Genomic DNA, 22,877 nt, shown 5'->3' with positions numbered 1-22,877 from the left:
TACCACATTTACTCGTAATGAAAAACCATCATACGGAATACATATTTTCATTTCCGATACAAGAACAAAAATTCACTTGAAAACACTGAAAATTAAAAAATGAATAAAAACAAAACCAAACAAGGGCAAATGACAGATTTAAAATGTGCTAATGATCTGCCATGTTCCTGTTCCATATACAAATCTCTTTACTTTGGAGTCACGTTTCCCACATTTCTCAATCCAAATTATCAGAGCATGATATATCAAGATGCCAGGCTTTGTAATGATTTTAATTGCTTACTGTCACAGGGCAGTCAATAGACTCTAACTCTCATACTGCAGTACCACATAGCATAAAGCTTTAACCAATTCATTCATGGTCACGTATTTCCCGAATTCAAGCTTTAACCATGACTGCTGGTTAGTTAAAAATTATAAAAGAATTGGCTCAGTGTTGCCAAACATCATAACTCTTTTACTGTCTTAATCTAGGCACCAATAAAACAAGAACATCACAATGGTGCAACCTTTTCATTCTAAATTATGATAAAACGAAAAAGAGAAAAGCAACATCAATATTGGAAACCTAAACACAGTTGCATCCAAATCCTAACTTCAAAAAACAAATATGTTGGAAATCAATTAAAAAAGCATAATTATGTCGTCCAACACGAAATCTTTGATTGATATTAAATGACAGTTTAATCACAATCACTGAGTGGAAACAAAGGAAAAAACTTTAAAGGTGTAAAAATATAAAAACAAACATTCAGTGTGATTTATCTTGTCACGGAAAATACGAAAACATGAATCCAAACATTGCCATACTAGATTCTGGTCAATATTCTCATAGTTATAATTATTTTTCTATCAACAATATTTTAATATTTCCCTTGGATATATTTGGTAGGCCATAATCTTCTTATTCTCTTTTTAATATAAAAAAATAAATAAATATTTTTTTCCAATAAAATAATACCCTAACCTAATAGTACCCAATTAAATCAAATTCAGGAACAAGTTTATTTTTACACTATCTAACCTGAAAAACCCGACCCGACGCTCACCTCGGTAAAAGAGAGTTAATCCTTTGATCAAGATTCCCAATTTCTACCCAAATGCCGTTGTTTTCATTTGATTGAAGCTCTCAGCCCTAATTCCCCTCACCTTTATGATCTGACAGTGATCTTTAATCAGTTTGATCCAACGATCCTCGTTAGAAGGCGTTTTTGCTTGTAAAAAGCACAGCAGTCTCTGTAACGGTGAGGGCATATATGGTAAAAGGCTGTCTTTTGCTCTGGCGTTATGATAGGTGCTCTGGCAGGTTCATAAGCATTACTAGTTCCAAATTCTCTGAAACATTACTGCAGAAAACCCCCTGAGGCTCGGAAAAAATGGCTCCCAAAGTTCTAATGGTAAGAAACTGAAGAAAAAAAGTAGGTGCAAATATTTGTTTGATTTGATGTGTTTAAAAAGGGTACTTTTGTAGTCTGTTGGTTGTTTCTGTGCCTCTGATGATGTAATCTAATGAGTTCAGGTTGCAGAGAAGCCAAGCATTGCTCTCGCAATCGCTTCAGCTCTTTCCGGTGGTCGAGTAAGCCCTATTTTCTTTCCGCTTACCCTGTTTCAATGCCATGATCCTTACGAGCGTTGTAGAGTTGCTGGATACTTATTTGCTTGAGATTGTTTTTATGAGAGGGCAAGAAGAAAGAGTACTTGTTTTTGTCAGTAGTTTTCTTAACTAACCATTGGGTACGCATTTTACTTTTCTACTATGAATGAGAAAAAGAAAATGGTGAATTTCCTCTTTTTTGCATGTAAATTGACTGTAGGATGATAATTACAGTTTATGTTTTGCTGACTTTTGTAGTGTTCACTTATCATTGATCTAGTTAATCTTTTCAATGTGGCAACTTCATTTCTTGATTACGAAGTCAAGCTTTTAGCTGCACTTGGATATGCTTCCTAGTTTTATTGACAATGATTTTCACATGTAGTTGCTCTTGCAAATCCTTTTTGTTGGCAATCTTTTAGTTATCTTCCTCCAAAAAAACAAAACAAAGAAGATATAATTGCTGTAACGAGAAAGCTTCATAACATAAAAGTTGCTTACTACTACACTAACGGAGTGAATCTCAGAATCTAGCTTGTTGAACAGCTTAACTCAAACATTATGGAGAATATTTGGAATTTACATTACCATACTGTAATTCAGTGCATGAAAATGTAATTTGTGTTTTCTAGTCAATTATCATTTGCAGGAAGGGGTACCAGCTCTCTCTCTTTCTCTCTCTTACTAAGTTTGCATTTTGCTCCACCAAATTATCTGTTGTTTCTTTTGTTATTTGGATTATTGCTGTCACATTTATTGATAAATTGGAGAATATTAAATTGTCCTTTTCTTTTCTGATCCACAAAAATTCTTGGGTTACTATTTGGTTGGTAATATCTTCATAATGGATCTGAAGGCTTATGCAATCATTTGTTTTTTTCTTCTTAGTGGATATGTCTTCATCTTATCTGTAGATATTTTCTTCTGTAAACAGTGGTCTATTTCTTCCTATGTAATTAGAATTCATTTAAGTACCATATAAATTTCTTTATGTGCGTTAATTTACTGACTTGCAGATGTCAACCCGAAGAGGTAGTACCGAGGTCCATGAGTTTGATGGAATGTTTTTGGGGTTTCCGGTGCACTATAAAGTGACATCAGTGATTGGTCATGTTTTCAGGTTCCAATTTCCTTGACTTTTAGTATATCTTTCGCTATTCTTCTTAATATGCTTTGCTATCATAAAGTTGGGTTAATTAACTTAAAAAAAGACTTCACTTCTAACTCAGATACGTACCTCCCTCTATTACTAATATAACATTTTAAATCCAGTAATAACGTAATAGGTAGTAGATTTCATGCTAAACCCTTGGTCTTGGTCAAAGTAGAAAGGAGAAGATCTAACTGTCAAAGTAGAAGGGAGAAGATTCAGACAGCAATTCAATTAAACCTTTACTGTGTCTGGGAGGACAGAGAAAAGCTAGACAGGTTGTGGAGTCGCAAAATACATGCTAGCAAAGAAGTAAAATCGGAGAAGAAGACTTGAATTATACTAATAATCCCTACAAGACATAATATTGCTCAAAAGTTCATTTATGGACAACATAGGTTAAAAATTGGAAAAAAGATGAAACAGGAAAGTATATTAATCAGCAGGTCACTTGGCTGCCTAAAAAGAAGAAAATAAAGGCTCATGGGCAGTTAATTCTTCGTATTGTTGAAACTTAATCCTCCTAATTTCCAAGGAAGTCAAAGTAATGGGGATAGGATGAGACAAATGTGGACAAATAGACCTCAATCCATATTGAGCATCACATAGTCTCTTAGGAGAATCCCTGAAGAGAAGTTCTTTGAACAAGTTCCAGTGCAGACGAACATGGAAAGGCTGATTTTATCGGTTACTTGGAGTTAAAGTGGAAACATATTATGGGAATTGACTCTTCTAGTACCTTACGGCTTATGGAAAGGCTGACTCTTCGCCACTCTGTTATGCCTTTATCGTCTCACTCCCACTCTCTGACTACGAGCTGTAGTTAAATCTTCATGTTACTGAAATCAGAACCTCAAACTAATGACAAATCTAATCTCGCAGTGGATTTAGTCCTAAAATTACTGGGAAAGAAATAGAAAGCAAATGGGTACTATAGCTTGCAATAGTCATTGATATCATCAGTAACACGTCAATTGTATAAGTGAACTATAAAGTTCTGATTTCTCAAGATTTTTTTTTGATTCTATTTCTTTTTCCTGCATTATTTTTCTTTTTTGTCAATATATCATTTAACATTCTAGCACTATCTGGTTTTTTCATTTTGTCTATTAATTGTTTGGTTTGAGTGAATGCTTTATCAAGTCAAAGTAAGTAAGATATTTGTCTTTGAAAGAAATAATGTTCTAATAATGGAATATTGACTATCCGATAGTTGTTCTGTATGCTTTGCTCTAAAACTTGAACTGTTTTAGTATTTGACTGCTTCATTATCTGTTTTGTGACATTTAGTGTAGATTTCCCAGCACGTTTTCAAGATTGGAATTCTACGAATCCTCTGGATCTCTTTGATGCACCTATTGTTAAATCAGAATCGACACCAAAGGTGGAGTCTTTCATTTTGTTAGCTTTTCATGGCATTTATCCTGATCTTATGTTCCACTGATACTTATGTAATATTTACTTAGGAATATGAATTATGCTATACCAAAAAAAAAAGAAAAACAAAAAACAAAAAACAAATAAGTAGTGTTTTTAAAATGTGATGCAGTTTAAGAAAACTTCGACATTTATTCTTTTCCTTTTTCTGCTCTACTAGCATGCTCTTTTCACCTGGATGTAATTTCCGTCTACTTCAATACATTTACTTAATAACTCCAGTATCCTACTATCAAAATCCTACTATGCATGATCTTTTTATCGAGGTATAAGTTCTTTCAACACAGTGCATCTATTTCTCAAACTTCTTGTTTGAAAAGCTAACTTAGGCTCAGGGAGCACGAAGTATGGGAGCTATGGTGATCCGGACAATAAGACTACTTTTTCCTGGTTAAAAAAGATTTTGTGGCTTAATATTATCAAACATGCTTGTCTTGTATAGCAGCTTGAGAGCTGATTTAATAGGTTAATTGGTCAACTAAGTGGACTAAGATGTTTCCTTAGAATATTCAACATAATGTCGAGGAAATATGGAGGTGTAACAGCTGTTAAGCAGCAATTAATGACAATTCGCAACAAGAAATGTTTCCATACATGATGTTCCATTGCTGTTAAGTGTGTAGGATTCAAACGAAGAATTGTATATTGGTATGGAAAAGATATTGGAGGAACTAACGGACTAAAAATTAAACAGATCAATAGTGCCCCACAAAAGAAACTCAAGACCTGATGTTGTTCCCCCTTTCTTAATTTTCAAAATATGAGAGCAGAGAATGTCCTGCAAAACATTGGGTCTGGTGTAGCCAAACAGATTCCATTTATTCAGTCTCACGCATATAAACTACTATACTTGCTCTTCTTTTTCTCTCAAATTGGCAGGTTGAAAGATTTTGATGTCTTTATCTTTTCATCTTATTCTGATGCTGAAATTTATCTACCCTTTCTTTCTTCATCTCTTTCATGATAAATCATAAATCATAAATCCACAGATTCATTTGCTGAGTAAGAAGCACACACTAGCAGTGATCCTTGTCAAAAACTTTGGGAGAAACTATCTAAGAGTGTATATATTGCAGAGGCTTCATCCATTTCTCAATTTAGGATGATCTCTTTTACCAGTATTACTTGTGCCAAGTTAGAGCTATTCTAGGTTGGCTTCATCTCTCCCAATTGGGCATCTTATACCTTCCTTGCCTATCTGATTGCATTGTCGTATTCATAATGGTGAAAAACTGCTGTAGGCAAACTGCCTTTATTCAATCAATCTAACGTAGTAGACAGGGTATACAAAGTTGGTTAGATTTACCAGACATTGTGAGGTAGTTCTCAGAATTGATCCTTACGGATGGCATAATGCATTGTATCCCTTTAAGCATTTGAGAAAACATATTGTGGCAGGTATAGTTTAACTTTTAAAAACTAAAAGGATTTTTATAATACACCGTGTCCTTGGGGAGTTTCAGGATAATCATCCCCAAGTACTTAGACCATTTAATCTGCTTTCTTTTTTTAGTCTAGTTCTCTAGAAGATAATTCCATAAAAGACTTGGATTATATTGTTTTGTTACTACAATTATTTGGTGCTATCAATAACATCTAATGCTATTCATATTGGTTTTGTGACCCATTTTCATTTTGGGAACACAGTAGCTAACATGCTCTTGGTGAAAGGCTCATATTTGTAGGCATTTAAGCCAAGAAGCTCGTGGTTGTGGACACTTGGTATTGTGGTTGGATTGTGATCGTGAAGGAGAAAATATATGTTTTGAAGGTATGTTTCTTTATGAGATAACTCTGATACCATATTTTAACTGCAAAATTGTTATATGGTTATGCTTTACAGAAGTGCTGTAATCCTTTTGAAATGGCTCAGCACTCATTAGTCATGTGTTTGTGCATGTACAATTTACTCAGAATTGTTATCCATAGGCAAAAAAGAGTGAAAAATGGAGTGGATGAAGATGATACATATAGGAGAGCTAGTTATTTAAGGTATAGGGCTTTGTTGAGTCAAGCAATAATCTGTACATATTCAAGAGTAAAGATCATATGTCATTTTTATACAATTTTGGAGGCAGATAAGAGCTAATCATGCAAGTTATATATCATTTGGTTCATAAGGCCCTGGGTTACACATAATTTAGTTTTTCTCGAATAATATATTAGATGACATGCATCAATTGAGAATGATATCAACATGGTACCACCTATCTAACATAAGCCCATAGCTATTATGATTTAATTATGCTACATGCATAGGTAAAGTTATAAATGATACCTACTACCACTCCTTTAGAAGATAAATCAATAAATTTGTGATCGTTGTCAATGTAAAGTTGATGGGTCAAAAATCTCCTCCAAGATAAAACACCAAAACAAAAGGGTGGGCGCTGGGCGCATGGCTGCCCCAAGCAGCACCTAGAGCCTTGTTGGTTGGAGGCCTGGGTGCATGCTGGGTGCAGCGAGATTGCACATGATGGCTCTTCTTTTTTGTTATAATTTTTTTGAGAAAACGTAGAAAATGCTTGTTTTAACAAATTAAAATAGGAAATCAACCTAATTGATCCCAAACAAAGATTTTCCAAAATTTTTTAATCAATTAAAAGTGCATGATATTTATCACAAAGAAATTCAGACAATTCATATGAGTAACACGATCATGTGATTGATTTATAATTTGCATAAGCTGGTATCAATGCCACCATTTGTTCATAGAGTCTGGAAGATACACGTTCAGTATGCTCATCAGATGACATCAGCTGGAAAAAATAATCAATTGTAACAATTATCATAAATAAATTTGCATCCCGTGGCTGTGATAATTATCATGAGAATTATCATTGATTCTTAGTATGAAATATTTTAAGGTTAAAGTCATGGAAACATTTCACCTTGCAACCATGCTCGGTAACTACGTTTGATCTAAGGACTTCATTTGAGATGAAAGCAATGGAATGAAGATGAAATTTCCTTTTTATCGATATTGATTTAGGAAAATGTCTGCCCCAGGAGTCATTAGGGAGCCAACTCTAACATATGTGTCTAAATGGGTTGTAAAGTTTTAGATGAGACTTTGGAGTGGAAGTTTGTTATGTTTGCATTTTTGCCCTTGAAAGTAGTGTATTAGCAGTGGGATATTAATATTTAAAATGAAATGGCATCTCCTAGAGAAATATTCCATTTTAGGAAATGGAGTCTTGTTTTAGGATGTCAAGAATAAGAAAGAAAAGTGTTATAGATTTGGGACAATGGAGTAATACTTTTAATGCTCTTTGAGTATGCATGACATATGTAAGCTACAAAGATGTCACTTTTATGTTTCTCAATAATCCTTAGCTCATACTTGATGTGAAATAATGTCCTTTCTTACCCTTAACTATGCATTCACTTCAGTCATTGAGTGCACCGGATTCCAGTCAACACCTGGCAAGAAAGTTCATCGTGCTCGATTTTCAGCTGTAACTGAGAAGGATATTTTGAAAGCCATGAATAGCCTTGTTGAGCCTAATAAAAATGAGGCACAGGCTGTGGATGCCCGTCAAGAGATAGATTTGAAAGTTGGAGTTGCCTTCACACGGTTCCAAACAAGTTATTTCAATGGGAAATATGGAAACCTTGATTCAAGAGTGATCTCGTTAGTCTCTTTCCTTGTCTAACCATTTTTCTTTATTGGATTCTGTCACATTTTAGCTTGCATTATTTATCTCTATTCACTTTTGTCAGTTGCTAGGTCTTATCTTAATGAACATAGGACATTTGTGTTCAAAATGAAGGGTGTAAAACCAACAGACCTGATATCAAAATTTTCAAGATTGAGCTTCAAATTGATCTCACTAATGAATGTTGCGGAGCACATTCGGAGAAGCTTTCTGGAAACGCAATAGCATGGGCAAAGAGAGGGAAAGAATAGATGGAACAGCAGGAACAGAAAAAAGAGTATGGGAATTTCAGGGAGGCTTTGCAAGTGATATTTTTTTTATGTTTTAAAAATTGGTCTTTTTTCCTGGTGTCGATCTTACGCACCATGATGACTTAAACATTGTTTAAGGTGAAAGAATGTACCTAGGACATTGTTTAAGGTGGTAAATTTCTACAGCAAACATGATTGAGATCAGGGGATAGGATTCGATGAGGAAGCTAAGTGGCTTAGACAAAGGCTGGGGCGCAAATTGGATCAGTAGAGAAAATGAAGGCTCAAAAGTTGATGTAATGGATAATATTCAATAGAAATGCAACTATATTAAAAAAAATGTTTATGGTCGAATTAGAGCTAGTAAGCTGCTCAAACTAAACAGCTCTAAGAAGTATTTGAGCTGGTCCAGCTTAGATGACTTCAAGAAGCATCAGATTCCGACTTGAATATTATTAGAGCGAGCTTCATTCAATTGCAGCCATATTCAAAACCACACTGGCTTATTTGCTAGACTATTATTTCTAGAAAAACACCGAACAAATAGATATGCTGCTAATTTACTCTATGGAATCCATAGCCTGATTAATTACAATCTAGGTGAGTTCTGTTTTCTTTCTAATGTAATATATTGCTGTTAGGTTCAATTTAATTCTTTTGCCCTGTCATATAAGTGAAACAAAGGGAGATACCTGTTTATTGATTTCAGTGATGCTTATAGCTTTTCTTGTTATGGATAACTATTCTTGAAAAATCCTGGGTATTTTTTTATCTGAATCTAAATTTTATAATTGGTAGGGTCGGTCTATCGCTTTCAGCTATATGCTCTTCGAGAAAATGCAATATCCAGTTCCTTCGTCTTAAGTCAAGTTCAGTTTACTTTTGAAATTCGGAACTCTTAGTCGGCGAGATCTATTTTTTGTTCGAGGTTCAAGAGGAAGGAGAGGAACCACCGCTCAATGGTGCTTCCCATTGGCGGATGAATGCCCATTTTGGAATAAGGAATTATTGGGTAGCTGGATCAGAACGTTCGCCTAGCCTTAGTGTAACCCACAAACGATAAGGGAGATTGAAAAGTATTGAGCATGTAGATTTTAACTATTTTTGGTAGTTGTTACTGGTGATCCTGCTCTCAAATTTCATCTAGTTATTAATGAAGCTTTTAGTAGCAGCTAATATTTTTTTCAGGCTTTCAGCAAACTTCCTTTTTTAGCAAGCATTAGTTGTTGGTTACTTCTGTAATTATTTTTCATTCTGATTTCAGTTATGGGCCATGTCAAACTCCAACCCTTGGCTTTTGTGTGCGCCGTCACCTGCAAATTAATACTTTTAAGCCAGAAAAGTTTTGGACATTGCATCCTTACATAATGTACAAGGGCTATGAACTAAAATTAGACTGGCAGCGTCACAGGTTATTTGACTCAGATGTGAGGCCCTCTATCTTTAAATTTCCTTAATGTTCTAATATATGGTATCTTCAGATGCTAATTCCTGCAAATTTTGCTGATTATAGGTCACACAGATGTTCAGAAACTTTGTAAAAGAGGATGGGTTCCTGAAAGTTATTGGTATATCCGAAAAGCAAGTGTCAAAAGGTCGCCCCACAGGTCTCAACACAGTGAACCTTCTGAAGGTCAGAAAGAACTAGGTGTCTGTATTTCCGTTTGATATGGTTTTGATTAATTTAACTTCCTAGTCAGAATCACTTATGTGCTGTGTCAATTCTATTTTTGTTTATGAAATTCCTCAACTTCAGATTAAATTATGGGTATTCCCTCACAGTTTACTCACTGTCTAATACACAAAAAGAATAGGAAACTGAACAGAGGTCTGAGTGATGTTTGAGGTCTAATTCTCTCATTTCACATAAAATATGAACCAAGTCACATGTTCGAGAGTGGGTGTGTTGCTGTGGATATAGGTGAAACTGCCAATCGTGTTGTGCAAGTGCATCAAGTATCTAGAATTACTGTCATCTATCTCTGTACTTTTATAAAAATATAACTCTTTTTGGCTTGTTGATTAAACTAAATTGCCCTTAAATTAATTAATTTAATGGTAGTTCTGTAAATTTATTGTTAATTTCTTAAATTTTAACTTTGATTATATCCTAAATTACTAATATGTTTTACTTTTAAATTATGAGTTTTTTCACTTTGTTTTCTAATAAGAGATTTTATGAGTTTATTAAACTATATAAATTATTATGGAATTACTAATTCGTAATTGATTTTCTGAATACATTTCTTGATGCACATATATATACAATGTTTTCTTAAGAATGTATATGAATAACATCTATATCTATGCCTTGTAGATATATGTATAATATCATAGAAGTACAAATAAACTCATAATGTTTTTTTTACTTCTTAACTTGTACAGAAAAAAATATAGAGAAGAATTATTTTGCAATTCATAACACGGTAAACTTGGATTTGGTCATGAGCTACAAAAACAATAGTTTAAAAATGAACATTATTTTTAAGATTTTAAGTAAGGCTCATTAAACAACATTAATATGTTTTAATGGAAATACATTTAGATAAGTGAATGATATAGTGGACTCTTCTTAAGTAATCTCTTCTATTTTCCACATTGACGTACATAAAAGATATTATAACAATAATATGATTTGTTAAGATATCTTTTGATTTTGTCGGACATGAAACAAATAAAATTTATTTTTTAGGAAAAACTAAGAATTCAACTTATAATCTTACTAAATAGAATATTTATTTATCTTATTTTTTTTATTACAGGGTCGCCAAAAGCAATTTTTTTTTTTAAATGTATTACTTAGAAATTTAAGATAAGGAATTAATCAATGTCACAAGGTACAAATATTGACATTTGAGCGCTTGATTCAGGTATGATTGATTCTATTTATGTTTTGTATTCTTTTAAGATGCTCAATACTGAAGTAATATGAACCTCAACAATTACTTTGACTATGTAGTAAAAAGAATAAGTATTATATGCTTTGCAATGAGTGTTACCAAAAATAATAATGTGTATCTCCCAGAGAGTTTGTACCAATTGACAAATGATATTAACTTTTTGTATTTATTTAAGATAATTCTTATTAATGTATCTTATTTTGGAAATTAATGAATTTTTTTATTTTTCTAATAAATCAATCTATCTCGTCATTTGAATTAATTTTTATATCAATTTATTTTCATGATATAATTAAATGTAATACTGCTGTTTTAATTTTACTGGAAAAATATAAAGTATTAGCACAATTAAATACCAAAATACAAAATTTTAATATCTTACATTTGATATGAATACTTGGAATTATTTGATTAAGACATATTAATAGCACTCATTAGTATTAAAAGATAAAGTTTAATTGTTCATGAATTTTAGATCAGTCATAAAAAGAAAATTATTATAGGAACTAGGTTAAGTCGATGATCTTAAAAACTAAACATTATCTTCAAAAGTACAATATTATGACAGCGTGTTTATTGCATATAATTTTCTGTCTTTAAACAAATATAACAAGATGTGTTCTCTTTAAACTACTGATGAACATTTGAAATTTTCAATTTGTCTATTTGTAATTACAAAAAAAAAAACAATGAAGATGTCTAAAAAACCTATAAAACATTGTTAATGAAAACTTTAGTTACTAAAAACCATATGACCAGTTAAGAATTAATATAAAACAAGTATGAATATGAAGCAAATTTATATATTTATTCAGCATTTTGGGTCTATGTAATGTGTTTGTGCGCAAAATATATGCATTAAAAATGGAGAACCAAAAGTGCAGTCTCTACTAATAAAAAGATAAGAAAAACTATATATTTTTTAGCACTGTCAAATCTTTAACCATATTTATATTTTTAATAGACTTATGCAATTTATTCATGCTTCAAAAGAGTGCAACTGTTTCTAAATAATCTTTGTAGAAAATATATAATAATTCTTCTCGTTGTAATGTTCATAAATTTTCTAACAAGAATTAGAAATATTTTTTGATTTGTTGAATTTTATATTTAACAATACTTACAAACTCAATATATTTGTAGAGGTGCTTGCGATACGTGCATGGTAACATGAAAGGCAATCATTTCGACTTTCCCTCAGACCTCATGCAATATGTTCATGTTCCAATCTAGCTTCAGTGGGTGGAAAACTGCATGCCACTGAAAACATGTTAGACTCAAACTTAATGGTAAATTGCACTTCAAAAAGATGATTAAAATTTAGAAACTAAAAAATAAAAACCAAAACGTCTCAAAACAAGCATACCACTTTGACATTTTGGGAAGAAAATATTGTACCAATTTTTTTTTTTTAAAATCTTCATTGTTTTGAATTAAACCAAAAAAGAAAAAAATACTTGTGATTCAATTGCAAAAAGTAGGTTAATAATATTATATCAAAATAAAATTAACAATATACATTCATTAATTATTTATAGAACATAAGGAGTTTAAAGAAATGAATGCATTAATTAAACTCATTGGTGGAAATAGATTTGATATTAATAGTTTGCTTGTGATTATGAATATACAAGGATGTAAAATGTATCTAACTTTATAACTATATATTTTGAACTGTTCAAATTGAGCTTTAGCCGAAGAACTGATATTTGTTCTATGGGATTTATACATGTGTAGAGCTTTTGTAAGCTCCAGAGCAGACACTTCCGTTCTCTAAGTTATGGTGACAATAAAAAGGTTTCAAAAGTTTATGCATAGCCAGTTTAATAAGTTTGATTTGAGCTCTTTTCCAACTACTGTCTACTTTAAGATGATTTGATGCCCATTCATGTAGAGTGACTTGAAATTGATTTAAGTGGCATAGTTATATATGTAGATTCTTTTGTTCAAACTTTTTAGAATTTGATCATACAACAGAAATATTCATTATTTGACAAGTTGGTGTTCGCATTCACAAAAGTTAATTGTTTCTTAGAGTTATCCATTTAAGCAATAAAATATCTTCTCACAATAAACTGGAGGACTAAAGTAGAAGGAACCTATTAAATTGCTGTACTTTAGCATCTTATCTGGCCAGTGACTTGATTTATTGGATTAGCATAGCACACAGTTTTTTTTGGAAAACTACATAGGTGTGCCCGCTCCATCTGCCCCTAGAAAGGAAAAAAGGAACAAACAGAAAGGTCTTCAGCTTCTTAATAACTAATTTTTGCTACCAAGCATTGAAGAATAATCAGCTCAGTATAAAGTATTAAACAGGAAAGAGATATAAATTTTTATTGTGGTCATGTCTTGATTAATTCAGGTTGCTTCAAGTGCTTTGGGCTTTGGACCCCAGCTGGCTATGCAATTGGCTGAGCGTTTATATACACAAGGCTTCATCAGGTTTTTGTTTACATCGTTTTGTGTTATGGTGTTTTTCAGCAACATCATCTGTTGCAAGCAATTCAAAATATTAGGAAATGAGATGAATATGAAGTGGATTAAGTTTAAGAAACAACAGGCATGTTACCAGGGCATGTATAAGTGTTTTTTCTTTCCCTTTTGTTTGTCTTGAACATTTTGTTTAACATTCTAATACATAAAGAAACAAATAATATACATTTGTCTAGTAATCAACTGGATTGAGTTACTCTCTGATCATGATGCAAAGATTTTTTCTGACATTTTACAGTGTTTTCGTTGGAATTCTGAGATTATATATTAGTTAGTACAATGCAATGTAATTGCTGAGTATCACTTGTGGAATTTGTAATGATGCATAAAAGTAATGAGAAAAATGTATGTTGCCTAGTCAGTTTTCTCTTAGAGTCTTGAGTGTAACAGCCTGATGTCAGGCAGAATGATGGTGATAGTGTGACGACCTTCATTTGATCCATCTATTTGTTTGATCCTGATGGTTATATCCCTTTCTTATTGATGTGTGTTTCCCTCATTTGTGCTATTTTAGCTATCCCCGAACGGAGAGCACTGCATATCCGGCTTCATTTGATTACAAAGGCACTCTTGGAGCCCTAGCCCGCAATCCAGTTTGGGGTGATTATGTTCAGCAACTTTTATCTGATGGCTATCATAAGCCTCGATCGGGAACTGATGCAGGTGATCACCCTCCAATAACTCCAATGTCTTCGGCTACCGAGAATATTCTGGGGCATGATGCATGGAAGCTCTATCAATACATTTGTCAACATTTTCTTGGAACTCTTTCTCCAGATTGCAAATATACAAGGTTAAAGGTCTAATATTTCAGTTGAATCTCTCTCATTTACTTTATTCTCGTCTGTGCTACAACTTCTATTTAAATGCTATGTTCTTTTAGATTGAAATTTTATGATTGCATAGTCTTCACTGGCAGTTTCGATTTTACAAGAGACTTCAGATTAGCTAAGGCATTTGGAATTGCCATCCAAAATTCATCTAAATCTATTTCATTTACTTTGCGAACCATATTTCACATGCATGTAAAAATAAATTTTTAACTGTTACAAATTTGGAGATTTGACGAATCTCAAGTTTTTAGGAATTCGGATCATTTTGTTTCAGGAGGGGTTCTTGTTTTAGGTGGATTTGTTGTATCAGTGCTGATCTGTTTCCTCATGGGTAGGAACATCATCATATATATAATTCTTTATGCTATCTGCAAAATTATTTGTACAAGTTTTCCAAGATTCTTTTGCTTCATGGTATCAAAGCCAACAAGCTCTGAGTATTTCTAAACACTCCTGTTTTTCTTTGAGTGCCAAAATTGAGATTTCAAAAATTCTAGAAGAATTTGTAGTTTATTTCTTGGTGGTTTGTTCTATTAGTTGCTGATTGTTTTCATTGTCGGCATGCACATCCTAGTGTATATAATTCATTGTGCTATCAGTAAATAAATTCTCGCGAGTTCTTCACATCCCTTTGCTTTGGATGCCATGTACCATATGTCTGTACTAGTGTGCAATTGTTATTACGGTTTTGGTATAGCTGGAGTGGTTTCATATCATGAGGCATGAATAACGTCTTGAAAAAATAGTAGGTCAGAAGCAACATCTAACTTCTGAGGCTGTACTTGCATCCAAGTTCTGGTTGTATTGATAGCTTTCTGAGTTTAGACTTCAGATTTGCAATCATCACTCATAAATGAATAACTAGTGTTGAACAATGAATAGCTGTTTTTCTTTTTCTCATTTGCCTCGTCTATAAAATCATAATTCAAGATGGTTAATTGATTAGATTCCTTAATAATAGGTGAATAATTACTACAGGATAGATGGGGATCTTACTATTGATCTTCTAAGAGATTAGCATGTCTTATCTAGTTTTTCATTTTATATACCCTATAGAATTAGCATTGGGAGCTAACTCGGGTCACTGCACGGATTTTTTGGTATGGGTTAAGTTAGTTACTTGCTAATTCTCTCAGTTTGACGTGCAGTTGGAATTAACTGAACTCCGTTTGATGGTTTGACCTTTTCCTATAATACTAGCGCAACATGTATAATATTTTGTATATGTTTGTTACTTTGTGTTAGCCTTTACTTTGTTCAATGCAGTAATTGTTGATATTATCAATGTGTCCTATCGTTAATATATTAAATATTAAATGATTGTGCTCTCTAACACGTTAAGCTTTTAGATGAGGAGGTCGTTTAACACCTATTGCCTAATATTTTGGAGCACACTGCTATGTTAGCTGTTGGTAACCAAGAAAATAAAATATATAAATTATGAAAGCTACAATGATTTATCCAGAAATAGTGATTTCAAAGCAGCAACTTATGGTGTTGCCTTTTCGTTTATTTGCAACATCATCTGAAACTTCAACTTTCATTGCACTTGTACGATTTGATGTAGTGGGAGGCTTCACAAAACATTACAATTTTTTACAAATTAGTTCACGTTTAGGCAGAAATCTCTGTGCAGTTTGATAAGATTTGCAATTTATTTTGTCTCTAGGATAAAGATTGAATTTGAATCTGGTGGAGAATCATTCTACTGTGTTGGGCAGCATGTCTTGGTGAAAGGATTCACATCCATTATGCCATGGTTGGCAGTTACCGAGATAAATATACCTCAGTTCACTGAAGGGCAGAAAATTGACATATCAAGAATTGAAGTAGACGAGGTATTGAACCCTTCCATTTGGCGGACACTTAATCACTTGTTGGATTATTTGCTAAGTCTTTTCTTTGGTGGTAGAAGCAGGGATGTTCTTCAAAGATGTCAATGTATTGGGTTTTATTCTGGAAACACAAAAGTTAGTAGGAAGGAACAAAACTCACTCTTGGTTTCTTTCCCACGGGCAACGATTAATTAGCTTTCAGTGTGTTCAGTATTTGTTTGTGATAATGGCCAACTGCCTGTTGGCTCTTTGGCAAGAAATGTGATTTTTATTATGTACCTAAGATTGCATGAATCATGGTAGATACTTGTGGATCTGCATTAGGTGCTTAATTAGTAGACATGCAAATATTACAACAATTGTTACTTAGAGCCCACTTGAATTCTGTGTCCATCTTTGCCTACCTATAATTTTATGGACTTTCAGGGAAGTACACAACCTCCAGATTACCTTAGTGAAAGTGAACTTATCTCTTTGATGGAAGAGAATGGGATAGGGACGGACGCATCCATCCCTGTACATATTAACAACATATGCGAACGCAATTATGTACAGGTTTGTATTACCTATTCATTGTCTCTATAGAATTTTGCATGCTTTAATGAGCTTGAGAACCATGGTTTATGTTTTAAATGTTGAATTGATGTGGAAGATAGACAAGTAAGAACCTATCCTACCTCTATATTTGGACTGCAGGTACAAGCTGGAAGAAGATTGGTTCCAACTGCTTTAGGTATCAGCTTAATAAGAGGCTACCAACTTATAGACCCAGATCTCTGTTTGCCTGATATTAGAAGTTTCATCGAGCACCAGATAGCCCTTGTAGCTAAAGGACAAGCAGATCATTCATTAGTTGTTGAGCATGTGATAGAGCAGTTTAAGAGGAAGTTTATTTACTTTGTCAAGCAGGTGATGCATAGCAGTTATTTGATTTGGTTTCTAGAGGAAACATTTTGTTTCCATTTGCTTTTCTCAATGCATATCCTATGGCCTTTTTCCCCATGGTGTCTCCTCTGAGCCAAAAGTTATTTCAATTGCATGACATAGGTTGATAAAAGATAATACTGATATTTATGGTATTCTTGGTGTTGCTCTTAGTTTCTTCCGCTTCTTGTTAGTTTTATAGAATGACTGCCTGGAGTTTATGCTTTCTGGCAGTTTCTTTCTTCGTGAACTAGCTTAGTAGGTAATGAATTCCCTTTTGCTCTCTCTTGACACTGATGCTCCACTCAAACTGAGAGAACAATTGTTTCATTAGGAGATTCATGAGGACTTGCTGTGTATTAAAACAGAGTTTTAAGTTTATAACAAAATTTTACTGTTACAATCAAGTACATGCTCGTTGATATGCAAGTTATTTTTTATGACTTACAAGTTATAACTCATTTTTTTTTGTTTTAATATAGCTGAATGAAAATAGAGTAGAGCAAGTTGAATTACATAGGAACTGATGGATTGCGTCTGTGCATCTCTCCGACTTGTCTACAGCTTAGATAATTTTGGATAGTGATCTTAAATGTTATTGTATATATCTCGGAACCAGATTGCGAACACTTATCTAACTTTCTTTAATGGTTTATTGAAGATGAGTAATCTATAGACTAGTGTTTCTCATAAAATTTGCCTCTTGTAATTCAAACCCACTTTCCCTTTGTCCACACATCATGAATATAGAGAAGAAAATACATGAATTAGTCATCTGAGAATAAAAGAATGTAAATTGAACAAAATTCACTCTGTGATGTGTCTTAAATCCTAATTCCCCTATAGCTTATCTGGTGCTATTCCTAAAAACATGTTCCTGCTTGATGTAGATTGAAAACATGGATGCGTTATTTGAAGCAGAATTTTCTCCACTCTCGGACTCCGGACGCGTGCTTAGCAAATGTGGCAAATGCTTACGGTACATGAAGCACATACCTACCCAACCGTCACGGCTGTACTGTGGGACATGTGAAGAAATTTATTATACTCCCCCGAAGGGTACAATCAAGGTATCGCATATATCACCTGAAGTAAGTTTTTGGGGTTCTTTGAGTGACTTTAGAGTTTGTATAATTACAGACTGTACCTCCCACCATTTTGAAAACACAAAAACGTTTCCTCCATATTCTACAGTTAACAAACCAAAAATACATATATAGACGGACTAAATTGCCTCTACTTAAAAGTGGCAAAATGAAAAGTAAAAAATGGGTAAAACTTCCTTAGAAATAATATAATTGCTGACGATACCCCTTGGGAATCGCAAAAACCTCTACTCACATTTTCGATGTTTGCATGTTACCTCCTTCCATTATATAATAATTACATGCCTTCCTTCTAAAACTTTAGAAATATAGTGGTGTAGTTGTTTTGTGGTTAATGTGAGAAGGGAGGTAACGGTAATGTTTCAGGTTGCATTGGGATATATTGTTTTCGAAAATTGCATGTGGGAATGCGCTTTTAGAAGCTGCTCAAGGATTATGTTAATTACGTGTTTGCTTATTTATATAGTAAATTACAGTCTGAAATATTTGTTTGTTCTTCGGTTAGAATAATTAATTCCAACTATGGAATCAACAAAAAGGAATATTTCATTGGTTCAAAGTAAATGAGGCTTTATTTGAATCGTTTTGTGAAAATCATTACAAATTGGATACCATTTAAAGTCCTAATTTTTACAAGATTAGTTGGCCATAAGTTAGTTTCTAATTTTTCAATTGCATTATACCTCCAAGTCCAATCCTTTCTATATAGCTTCACCTTATTATATGGTGCAGTTAAATGAACACATTTGTTGGTTTTCATATAAAAATGTCAAGTGGAGATGAGAAGGTAAAAATTGATAAAGCTAAATTTGACATCTGGCAAGTGCATGAAACAAATAATATCATCTAAAGAATTGACCTTCGTACAAATTCTAATTCATTACAACAGCTCTCAAGTTTGCTAAATTACTAACAGTAAACTTGGAAAATCAATTGAGTTTTTGGGATAACGTCATCATGATCATCCTAAACCCCAATGGAAGGAAGTGTTGATCAAATTTTGTAAGCTTTGAGGAGATAAAATGGGAGGTGTACAGTCTGTAAGTACACTAACACCTAGGAGAGGTGGTAATTATAAACGTTTTCTTCATACATTGGTCTTTTTCCTGAGGTTGGAGATATTTTTTTCCTATCAAGCTGCATCCTGTGGCTCTCGTCATAGTTCTTTCTAGCATGCCTATGCTTCCCGACCTTGATGTTTGTTGTCAATGTGAATGCTTTTTGGATATTTTGTGACTTTACATCCTAGATACCAATCAGTATTCTATTAATTATTCATCTATATTGTTCGTATGCAGCATTCTAATATGTATGATACTTCTCAAGGTTGCAGTTTCATGGTTATTGGTTTGTTCATCTAGGTTAGACTTGTTTATTCTATTGTGTAGAGGTCCTTTCCTCTGCAATAGTATGGGTGTGAGTGTACAAAAATTACTTTTTTCCTGAGAGATCAGTGAATTAGCAAGCAACCACTGTATCTTGAATATCTGTACCTGTGAGTTATAGCAAGCAACCACGGAGGGAATAGTGCTATTTCCACTGGATAAATTATGAAGACTAAAGAGTCAACTGCTGGATCATTCTAAAATTGGAGCACTTGAAAGTTTTTAGTGTACATGCTTGTAAAATGCAAGACCTGAAGCATTTTTTTCAAAATTTTCATTGTTCAGACATTTTGTCTTTCAGTAATGTATAAACAGGGACAAGATGCAGATATAAGTACTAAGAATAGATATGCTTGAAAAGGGGAGAGCATAACAATAATAGATGAGATTGGGGTAACTAGGTATCATGGTCTGAACTGCATATACTGCTCACTAGGGAGGAGCTGCTTAGATAGCTGTGGCCACTGTGACCTTGATGAGGGAAAATTATTGATGTCAAATCAACAACTGAAAATTGTGTACGTCCATCAGAACTATCTACCTGGTGTTCTTAACTAATTGTAAATTATGTACATCACGTTGAAGGAGTGAACACCCAAATCTCCGTTAAGCTTTAATGGATTTATGATGTCAACAATTCTCCTTTTGCTAGGTAGTGTGCCACAAAAATAAATTAAGCCTCCGGTAAATAATTTTCTAAGAATGCAAGGCATGCCAACCAAGTCTTTTTGAACAGAAAGTGTAAACTTACATATTCAACAAATTTCCTTACTGTCTTTCTTGTCTGTTCATTCGATCTGGTGTTGTGTTTACCTCACATGAGAAACCTTATAGTTCTATCTACTTATTGCTGATATTATAGACGGTCTTTTCGTGGCTTTCTCTTTCAGCTATACAAGGAACTCACCTGTCCTCTGGATAACTTTGAGCTTTTGATCTTTTCAATGCCTGGTCCAGAGGGTAAATCGTTCCCATTCTGTCCTTACTGTTACAACAATCCTCCATTTGAAGGTATCGATAATTTATTTGGTGCAAGTAAAAGCAGTGGTAGTGTTAAGTTGGGTAAGGGAGCTGGCATGCCGTGTTTCCTCTGCCCACATCCTACCTGCCAGCATTCTATGATATCCCAAGGTGTTTGTGCTTGCCCAGAGTGTGATGGTACACTAGTGCTTGACCCTGTCAGTGCTCCCAGGTGGAGGCTGTATTGCAATATGTGCAACTGTCTTGTTTCCCTTCCTGAAGGCGCTCATAGAATCTCCACGACTAGGGATCATTGTCCTGAATGTGATTCGACTATCATAGAGGTGGACTTCAACAAGAAGACTACCCCTTTGAAGGATGGAGCTACGTTACACATTGGGTGCATTCTTTGTGACGAATTGTTGTATTCACTCGTTGAGATGAAGCATGGGAAGTCGTTTTCAAGAAAAGCAAGACACAGAGGACGGGGCAGGGGAAGAGGGCGAAGAGGTTATAGTGGAAGAGGAAGGGGCGGCAAGAAGCAACACGATCCAAGAATGAGCTTCCGTGATTTTTGAACGAAGTCATGTCTACATTTTTAAAATCTGTTGTTCAACTACATGTGGATTAGTTATGACTCTCATTTCAGCATGACATGACCATGAATACGGCCAGACGTACAGGACCGGACAATGGTGGTTTGGACACACAAGATTTGTTGGATTGCTCAGAAGATAAGTTTCTTCTACCAGTAGCTGAGACAAGGGTGAATACATTTGCTGGGAATCCTTTAAAACTTGTTTGAAGCATACTGGAATGCTTTGTGGCGCGGACGTAATGTAGGGGAAAACTTATTTTGTAGGACGATAATAGGCTGGTGTGGAATTTCCTATTTCATTGTGAAGACATTTTTGATGGTATAAAAGCATTAATAGTGAGTATGCCTCGCGAGCCGACTCATCTAGAGCTCGACTTGAGATTGAGTTTTTCCAAGCTTCATTCGAATTTTTACTCAAACTGGAGTCAAATTTTCGGACAAGATGAACGCGAGCTGGATCCTTTTCGTATTGTTCTAATTTGCTATTTATAAAACTAATTAACATTTACAAGATTTGCTATTATTAACATTTTGCATTTTAAATTTAATTAATTCTTTAATTAAAAAAATATACTTTAATTACATTAAATTAAAATATATAATTAGTAAGTTTTAAAAAGCAACACAAAATCTAATAGGCAAAAATCCAGATCTAATCCATCCAATTATTTTCGATATAATATGAGTGACCCAAGGAGTATTCTGCAAATAAAATACATATACATAAATAACAAATACGGGTATTTATCATGTATAAGTTTGGGTAAAATAATACACAGCCATGCTGAATTGGTTTTACGAAGTTGTGAAATAAATAACTCTCTGGATGTTGGGTGCACATATAACGTTGTTAATTGTAAATGATAAGGAGTGTTAAATAGGATTGGACCTGTTTCCGTACTAGGAATATTATTACCATTACCGACATGGCTTTCATCACCTTCGTTGTTCTAAGAGTGATCAAAAGACAATCTCTGCAGTCCCAATGGATTATATATCCCTTGGCCTATTGTATCCTCACACTATAACAAATATAACATTTAATTATTATAATTAATAATAATTGATCACGACCATAAAATGATTGGTACCCGTAATTTTGATGGGGGTGGCTAAAACATTTATCATGATCAAATATTTTTATAATGACTCTTAGCTCTGGTAAATAATTTTTTTATGGTGAAAAAAATTAATTTTTATTAACAGATAGCATTTACTACTGTTTTTAATCATTATCATTAATATTATAGCTAATAATAATTTTTTTTTAAGTGCCATATACCTGCTAGAATAAGTTGCAAATACCCCTCAATTTGGCTAAAATTGGAGGATAGAAATTTGAAGCATTCATGGTGATTGACGTAGGATTTTCAAATTTCAATAGGCGTGCATCTTTTGTTCTTATTTTAAGGGCATTGGCGGAAACAATCACATTTTCTATCAAAATTTGGTAAACATGGGATTATTATAATCACAATTTTCATCATCATACATAAATAAATGATAAAATTGTCATATTCTTATAAATCTCTTTTTTAATCCCAATCTTTGACCTATCATCGTCCTAATAGGCCTAAAGAGCCTCCACTATCCACAACCCAATTTTCAATTTGATTGGTTGGAGTCCTTGTCAAAATATGAGCTCCAGGTTTAGGAATCATTCTTGTTTTTTCAATTCTTTCAAATAAGATTTTATTCATTGTTATATGTATCATTTATTATATTTAAATTTAAATATCTAATTTAATA

General features: G+C 33.5%; 1 protein-coding gene across 3 annotated transcripts; it reads left to right on the top strand.

The window, feature by feature from the left end:
- The first annotated feature begins 1,042 nt into the window (after window positions 1–1,042).
- On the top strand, window positions 1,043–21,471 carry LOC105158767 (DNA topoisomerase, type IA, core). Of its 3 annotated transcripts, none has more exons than XM_011075623.3 (15): window positions 1,043–1,397; window positions 1,520–1,576; window positions 2,611–2,714; window positions 4,035–4,128; window positions 5,853–5,952; window positions 7,575–7,815; window positions 9,356–9,518; window positions 9,605–9,724; window positions 13,357–13,436; window positions 14,002–14,280; window positions 15,990–16,158; window positions 16,582–16,710; window positions 16,852–17,064; window positions 17,970–18,170; window positions 20,461–21,471. In XM_011075623.3, exons 1-15 carry the CDS (start codon window positions 1,377–1,379, stop codon window positions 21,106–21,108), a joined length of 2,619 nt encoding a protein of 872 aa, XP_011073925.1. In that variant the 5' UTR covers window positions 1,043–1,376; the 3' UTR covers window positions 21,109–21,471. The 3 variants fall into 3 exon arrangements, with proteins under 3 accessions (XP_011073925.1, XP_011073926.1, XP_011073927.1); XM_011075624.3 differs by having other exon boundaries at window positions 1,045–1,397; window positions 17,970–18,149; XM_011075625.3 differs by lacking the exon at window positions 1,043–1,397 and having other exon boundaries at window positions 1,558–1,576; window positions 4,040–4,128.
- The last annotated feature ends 1,406 nt before the right edge of the window (window positions 21,472–22,877 follow it).

This window comes from Sesamum indicum, linkage group LG3 (assembly GCF_026168435.1).
Source record: "Sesamum indicum cultivar Baizhima isolate 11 linkage group LG3, ASM2616843v1, whole genome shotgun sequence".
Lineage (NCBI taxonomy): Eukaryota > Viridiplantae > Streptophyta > Magnoliopsida > Lamiales > Pedaliaceae > Sesamum > Sesamum indicum.
The sequence above is the reverse complement of the archived record's forward strand: the minus strand, read 5'-3'. Positions and strand labels throughout refer to the sequence as shown.